The sequence below is a fragment of the Trachemys scripta genome, chromosome 6, assembly GCF_013100865.1.
Source record: "Trachemys scripta elegans isolate TJP31775 chromosome 6, CAS_Tse_1.0, whole genome shotgun sequence".
Classification (NCBI taxonomy): Eukaryota; Metazoa; Chordata; order Testudines; family Emydidae; genus Trachemys; species Trachemys scripta.
The window spans coordinates 98,534,245-98,542,589 of record NC_048303.1 but is presented as its reverse complement, the minus strand read 5'-3'; the positions used below and the strand labels follow the sequence as shown (position 1 = coordinate 98,542,589).

At 42.9% G+C, this 8,345-nt stretch overlaps 1 protein-coding gene across 1 annotated transcript; it reads right to left on the bottom strand.

Moving 5' to 3' along the window:
• Positions 1-257: 257 nt before the first annotated feature.
• LOC117879528 (general transcription factor II-I repeat domain-containing protein 2A-like) lies at positions 258-2,576 on the bottom strand. The gene has a single exon (XM_034774778.1). The coding sequence runs from the start codon at positions 2,337-2,339 to the stop codon at positions 531-533; it is 1,809 nt and encodes a 602-aa protein (XP_034630669.1). The 5' UTR covers positions 2,340-2,576; the 3' UTR covers positions 258-530.
• Between the last annotated feature and the right edge of the window lie 5,769 nt (positions 2,577-8,345).

The window sequence follows — 8,345 nt, the reverse complement described above, 5'->3', positions numbered from 1 at the left end:
GAGGTTTAAAACTGCCCTGGAGGAGGGCTCTGGAAGGGCAAGACCTCTGGGCTGATTGGGAGGAAGCAGGCTCAGCTGGGGCCACGCCCCAATCAGGGACCAGCTGGCCCTATAAAGGCTTGAGCCAGGAGCTTAAGCAGAAAGCCTCTCTCTCTCTCTGAGTGGAGAGGGAGACAGGCCTGGCTGCTGGGGAACTCACCTGAGGACCTAGAGCAGGGGTGTCAAACTCAATTGCACAGGGGGCCAAAACTCAAAACTCGCGGGCCGAACAGTATAACCATTTATTTAACAGACTAAATATTTATGTTTTTTAACCATTAATATGAACCAAAATACAGGATATCATTCCAAAATAAATACATTTCAACTTAAAATATTTTGCTCTTCATAAAAAAATATCCTGTCAATACAATACATTCAAAATCTGTACATGCTGGAATATTAAAAAATCTGAAAATATAAATAAAAAATTGAATTTAAAGCAAAAGTATAATCATAACAAATCATAACATTCCATTTTCTTGTCCTATTTAGTCAGAGCCTGATACTTGGAGTCTTTTCTTTGCAACAAGTTCGTTTATGTTTGGGGTTAGGTTCTGTGTTGTGAAGATTCTCAGGATCGATTGCAGGTGTTCATCAGTGAGGCGACTCCTGTGTGACGTTTTGTTAATTTTCATCACAGAGAACAGCTGCTCGCACAGATATGTGCTGCCAAACATGGACAGGATTCGAGCCGCATGTTGGCGGAGCTGCGGCATCGCTTCAGGAATGAAGCGAGTGAACTGTGCTGGCCCCGCAGTGTCGTACTTTGCCTTCAGTGTCCCGTTACATTGCAGTTCTATCAGCTCCATCTGCATTTCTACAGGTGCGGTTTCCACATCGACTGCAAATGGGTTGCGAAGCAGCTCGAAGTTACTTTTCTGTGCCTCAAAGTCACTGAAGCGCCATGCGAACTCAGTGCGCAGCGCGCTGAGTTTTTCAGCAAAGGTGGCATTTGGGAAAACTGTGGCACTTTCTTGGTTCCGTATTACTTGGCAACAGGGAAAGTGAGACAGGTTGCATTGGTGCATTTGTGTCTCCCATAAGCGCAGCTTCACTTGAAATGCCTTCACTGCATCATGCATATCGGTTATTATGTGCTCCCGTCCCTGGAGTTGAAGGTTTAAAGCGCTAAGATGCGACGTTATGTCAGCCAGGAACGCCAACTCACATTTCCACTTTTCATCCCGCAGAACTGTGCAGTCTTTCCCCTTACTGTCCATGAACTGGCAGATTTCCTCTCGCAGCTCAAAGTGTCTTTTGAGAACTTTTCCCCGACTTAGCCACCGGACCTCCGTATGATATGGCATATCGCCAAACTCACTATCTATTTCCCGCAGAAAAGACTGGAATTGGCGGTGATTTAAACCGTGGGCTCTGATAAAGTTGACGGTTTGTGTTACAGTGTTCATCACATGATCCATTTTTAGGACTTTAGCACTCAGCGATTCCTGGTGTATGATGCAGTGATACACTGTCAACTCACCGGCACAGTTCTCCTCCCGCATCTTTGAGCGCATCCTTCCCACCAGTCCATTTTTTTCACCACACATAGCAGGTGCGCCATCTGTTGTAAGTCCAACGAGTTTTTCCCACGGCAGTTTCATGTCGGTTACACTTTGAAATACATTTCCAAAGATGTCTTCTCCTTTCGTTGTCCCGTGCATCGATTTAATGTCCAGTATTTCCTCTGTTACGCACAAATTGGAATCCACACCACGGATAAATATCGCCAGCTGTGCAGTGTCAGTCGCGTCAGTAGTTTCATCCACGGCAAGGGAGTATGCAACAAAATCTTTTGCTCTTTCAATCAACTGTGTTTTCAAATCAGTCGCCATCTCACAAACCCGATTAGCAACAGTGTTTCTGCTGAGGCTTACATTTGCAAACGCTCGCGTTTTATCTGGACAAAGGACGTCGCACACTTTCATCATACAATTCTTTACGAATTCCCCCTCGGTAAACGGCCGTCCTGATTTGGCGATCTCTTCGGCCACAATGAAACTTGCTTTCACAGCAGCTTCACTTTGTGATTTTGCTTTGGTGAAAAACGTCTGCTGGGATGTCAAATTCTTCTTCAACTCCTCTACCTTTTGTAGCTTCTGTCCTGCGCTCAGGTTTTTGAATTTGTTCTCATGTTTCGTCTCGTAGTGCCGTCTTAGGTTATACTCCTTCATTACAGCGATATTACTCCCGCAAAGGAGACACACTGGTTTACCTGCAATTTCAGTAAACATATACTCATTCTCCCACCGGCTTTGAAAGCCTCGGTTTTCAGAATCAATTTTTCTCTTGGCCATTGTTGGGGTCTAGCTTTGATTTGATATTAGCGTTGTATACATCAACAGACCGCGAACTTGAACCGCGGCTTGCCGTTGGCGGCAATTGCACTGCATCATGGGATTTGTAGTGTGTGTTATTGGGGCGTCATATCACAGGGCCATTAAAAACAGATATATAAAACGATTTCGCGGGCCGGATATAATTGTATGGCGGGCCGGATGTGGCCCGCGGGCCTTGAGTTTGACACATGTGACCTAGAGTGAGGCAGGGTTGGGGAAAGGCCTTAGGAGCTGGGAAGTCCTAGGCCAGCAACTCCCCAGGCTGCAGGGCCTAGTCTTAGGTATTGGGCTTGCAGAGGGGCAGCCTGAAGGTGGGTAAAGGCAGCCAGTCCAAACTGCTTCGCCTATGATGAGTGGCTGATACTGCAGTCTGCCCCAGTGAACGGGGGCTAGATGGAGACTGGCAGTAGCCAAAACTGAGGCAAAGTGGGAATAGTGGATGGGGAAACCCAGGGATAGTGGGATACAGGAGCAGTGGGAGGGACGTGGGGGGCCAATGGCAAGCAGATCACCAGCCTGCAGAGGGCGCTCCTGGGTCAAAGCTAATTCCCAAGGATGACTAACAGGAGGTGCCACAGGGGTGAGTCTGCGCTGGGCTACAATACCAAACACATAATGTCAACAATGTTTAAGGTCCCAACCCTTTCTTTTAAAATTACAATTGTCTGGTAATTTTTTTGCATCAATATTCTTCATTTTGCATTTTAAACACTGAGTAAATGAACAGACTATAATTACATAAAATGTAATTTGTGCAGTTGAAATTGTATAATAGAGAGTCAATTGCATAATTCAAGGTCAAGCGTTATGGAGTTCTAGAAATCACTCTGGGAGGAATCTTCAGATTGAAGGGATTCCACTGCATGGTGCAGTATCCTCCAGCTGTTTTAACCTCAGTGGTGACAGTATCTTGAGCTGGAATGAAATAGGAATTGATTGACACACAAAGGTGAAAAATAAATTTTCCAGTGTATTAATGTTAATAAATTAAATGAAAATATCTTTTCTACACCTAATTATCTCAAGTCTTATGGTATGTTCATATTTTTTATAATTGTCTCTAGGAAACTTCTCAAGCTTTGGAATACAAGAAATAGTTCTGATGAGGACAGATTAATAAATAGCAACCATGATCATAATAGAACACTACATACGTAGAAGTCAGAGTACTTTGGAGGTAGGTCAGGGGTGGGGGGAGGAAGTATAATTCTTTGACCAAAGTGCTGTTGAGGTGGCTAAGGATTCCAGGTATGTGTACTTTGTTGCATGGTCTGCCAATTGCCTACTGCATAACAGCACCTGATAGGTAGGAGATTGTGAAGATGTGCAAAAATAAATAACAGTAGAAACACAGAAAAATAAATCCATGTCATTGAAAATCCATTTCCAGTACAGGACAGGAAGAGCCTAAAGCTGCTGCCATGGAAATCAGTTGCTATTTGGCCACTGATCCTGTAGAAGGTGCCAGCTTCCTCCGGGCCCCAGGGGTGCTCAACTCCCCTGCTCCACCCGTGGTCCCACCCCACACCCACAAGTCCCGCCTCTTCCTGTCCCTGCTCCTCCCAGGTCCTGCCCTCACCCCTTCCCCTAACCCCCGCCCTGCCTCTTCCCACCCCCATCCTTTCCTCGCCTCTTCCTACCCAACCCTTGCCCCCTCCTCTGAGCATGTCTTGTCCCTGCTCCTCCCCCTCCCTCCCAGCGCCTCCTGCACACCATGGAACAGCTGATTGTGGCAGGCGGGAGGCGCTGGGAGGGGGGGGAATTGACCAGCAGGAATGCTTGTGGATCAGAGGCACTGGGGGGTGGGGAAGGGAGGGAGCTGGCTGCTGGTGGGTGGTAAGCACTCACTAATTGTTCTCAGTGGGTGCTCCAGCCCTGGAGTTGGCGCCTATGGTAACAGCAATTCAGGGGTGCTGGAAGCCATTGAACAAATCTGTAAACCTCATATATGATGGAAACCATGTATTCACTTGCTAATATTACTTCATGCTGGGCACCCCAGTGCCCATAGTTCCAATTCCCCTGCAGCATGTATGCAAACAGCTAGTCTGTTGTTTGGGGAAAGTTAGTTACAAACTGCTCAGAGCCTGCTGCAGAGGATCTGTGCAGGGAAAGAGCTATCTGCATGTGACTCTTACCTGTGCCACATGGAAGTGAGATGAGGTGCCAGGTGAGATGAGGTGGAGTAAGATACTTTTGCACATACTTTCCTATTGGGGTGTTCTTCATACAGTTATGATCCACATGGGGGTCTTTAGCGAGCAGATGCGCATTGGGCTGGGGCAGTGCTAGTACAGCTCTAGTCTGTGTAGCTCGCAATGTCAGCGGCACAAAAATTACATTGTGTGGAAAGACCTTGTGTTCTGAAACCAGAGCTGCCTCTGTTTCTATGATGAAAGCTGGAGACAAACCTGTCATTATTTCCTCCTGCCTACCAATGGAAGGATAAAGGAGAGCTTATGTGGAGATCTATTAGTCCCTTTTTGTCCCGCTGTGGTTGGCTTAAAATCATAGATGATAGAAATCATCAAATGGCTTCTTAAAGAAATGAATTGATTCTTCCATGTAGCACAGCTTAAAAACAGTGTGATGAAATGATTGTCAGAAGGTTCCCCTCTGCACGGTAGGGGTAATGAATTAGTTAGACTTTGAAGAAGAATTTGTGTGGCTCCCACATGCTCTGCTGCTGCCATGTATCACCAGAGAGGAGGATACATTTTAGAGGTTGTGAACCAATCTGTTTATAATCCTTGACTTGTTTATACAGTATTTTTTTTCTCTCTCTCATTTTCATGTAATTGTGTTTTGTCAATATAACCTGTAGGCTTCAACTCCACCAAAGAATGAATGAAGGCAAAGAGACTTGAGCAGGAAAGAACTACTACTACTGATAGGCACAGCTACTGAAAAAAACCTGCACCATAAGAAAGGATAGGGATTTGTTTTAAGAGTTAACTTCTTGTACACGCCTCTAAACCAGCAGGTCCCAAATTGAGGTTCATGTATTGGTGGTGGAACATGGAGGACCTGATGGTGGTCTTCAGGGAACTGGCAGATCCCATGTTCCTAGTACTGAAATTACTATAAATGCGTTCCTAGTACTACTTCTCTTTGTAAGCATTTGCTGTACCTGCCACGAAGGTGTTACCTGATCTCAAATAGGTGGGGAAATGGTGTATAAAACAATTTTTGTGAGATTAGCCCCACATAATGAACTGTTTTAGAACCCCAGAGGAAAGACAAGCAAAGGCTTCTGCAGTGGCACCATCTGTTGAGTTTGAATGTACAGAGGCTCCTATTAGCAACTCCATATTTTCGGTTACATTATAAACGAGATTTCCAGTGGGGAATATGTTCCTATTTTTTTCTCTAAAGGCAGATTGACAATCATTGTGAGAATTCTCACACAATTTGTTTTTATACTATTTGAATATTTAATGTAGTGGCTGTTTGACTTCATTTAAAAACTTTTAAATAAGAAATTTCTGGATTTAGTGTCTGGCTTAAAATAGCAGGGCTAGGATTGACTTGTAGCTCTTCAAAATACTATCTACGTACCCAGATTTGGTAGAGAGGTAGATCCTCATTAGGTCTGGTCTAATGGCTAGTCTTGTTTTCATTTTTCTTTTTCAAATATTTTTTTAATTATTGGGTTTAGGGTAATTTTTAGTCGTTATTCACATTACAACTGAAATTTTGATGCACTGGGCTCATAAAACTGGTGGTTGTTGGTGGAACATGCAGTCCATGAGCACACAAGCTTGATTTTGGGGCAGTAGGGGGAGGGCAAAAGGGGTAGTCCCAGGTGCTTACAGACCTTAGCAGGAGGGATTAGGTACATGCAAGCTTGATTGATGTCATTTGTGAGGCAAGTGTACCCAAGTCTGACTGATGGAGGGGGTAAATTAGGCCCACACAAGTCTGAAAGGTGGTGGATAGGGAGGCTGAGTATATGGAAGCCTGACTACTTGGGAGGAAGTACACACACACACACACACACACACACACACACACACACACACACACACACACACACACCATTAGTGGGAAGGAGGGGCAAGCAATTTTGTATTGTGACAGCCTGAAGTCTTCCCCTTGGAATGCCCATCTATCTATCTATCACCCCTTTAATTAGCCCTTACCATCCAGCCTATTTTATCACAATGAGCTACTGCACCATATACCCACAACTACAAATGCTGGGGAAAAAGTAATCTAGTAATGGGCAGAAATGCAAAAGCTTCAGAACTGAGGTTGTGGTTTGTGGTCTGTTGGACTGGTAAAATTAATTATCAGGGTTTATGTTTACAAGGTACTTCCACACGTGAACATAAGACTCGTGCACTTAACCTTAGCCAAATGTTGACAAGTCCTTTGCTGAACTGGAGTCTTAAGGCAGAACAAGATAAGATTGTTATTGGGTCTTTGCTTTTTTAAAATATATAATTAATACAAATCACTACTGCAGTAGGCTGCTATTTTGTATAAATAAATATTTATTTATAAATATTATAAACACATCTGAAAATGATAAATAAGAGCAATACATAAATATTATCAATAAATAAAAGTAGATCAACACCACAATACTGTTACAAATCCAGTAAAATTATGTGAAATATTTTCACAGTGCAGGAGGAGAATATATAGTAGCAATAGTTTATAATTCCAGTGCACTTAATTATACATGACCTAGAATTTGGGATGCTCTTGTTTGCTTTTTATGCTTGAAGCAAAACAGGGCTCCAGAAGCTCCACTTGCTTATGAGTCCATGTTTGGATCCTTAATGGGACTATCATTCCAAGGAGATTAAGAAGGAATTTGACACTTGATGTAGCAAATCTGTTTGAGGATTTCCTGGATGGCCACTTGGCAGTCACTTTCTGCCAAGGTTTGAGAACCTTTTGGGGCCACAAAGTCTCTCTTCTTTCTGACTATAGAGGAAAATTATCCTTCTATTTTGTTTGGAAGTTGACCTGGTTCACATCTGTTATGCTGAAGTGAGCATAACAGTTACAGTTCAGAGGTGAGATTTCATTTTTAAGAGCAGCCGAAAGCAAATTCTGAGCAAATGGGTAACATCAATGATTTGGAAATCATAAGGTTTTTCTCCTTCGGTTCAAATACTACATTGTCTTCTGGCATATTTTCAGCAATATCTTTTGTTTTACATTTTCTCATGTGAGTAAATCAATCTGGTAATGGCAAGTAGTATGTAAATTGAGCAATTGGAGTTCTGTAGGAGTTGGTCCCTTGTTTAATGCAAGACAGGCTGATAAGAATCTGGAAAGGAACTGCTTGAAGAATCAACTTAGAGACGAACCACTCCAGCGGAGGTGTAATTTCATTCAGCAGTTTTCATAACATCATTACATGAAGCATCACGTGCTGAAATGAAAAAGGGGAATGGTTCAAATGCCAAATATAGGCCATCTTTTTCTAACCAGATGTCAAATCATAAATCCTGAGCCTTATTGCACTTATGATCTTGTGACAATTTTTTTTTAACAAAAGTTGTTGAAATATAGAGGTAAACAGAATGAAGGAAAGCAGAATAAGTAGTCTTGGCCATCCCTGTGTGCAGAAGTAACCGGCAGAATTAGATGGTGGGATAGAAGTGTGTGTGCACAGACCATCAATTTTCTGGTGTCCTGATTGGAATTTTCTCTTACTAGGCAGTTGTTAAAAACAGCAACAAGCCAACTTTTCCCCAACTAAGATGCTTACTGGGCAAAGTTATATTTGGTATGGTTAATTATCAACGGATGATATTTTTTCATTTGTAATCAGTTACGATATATTTGTATATTTTTCATACAGAATATGTGTGTGGTAAGGAAGCACTAAACTACATATGCTACTCTAAAACAGTTTTATTAACATGAGTTTGAAATAGGTGTATGGGTAAAATTACTATGGTAGAAAGATTGGGCCCTACGTAATAAGAATTATAAAATTATGAC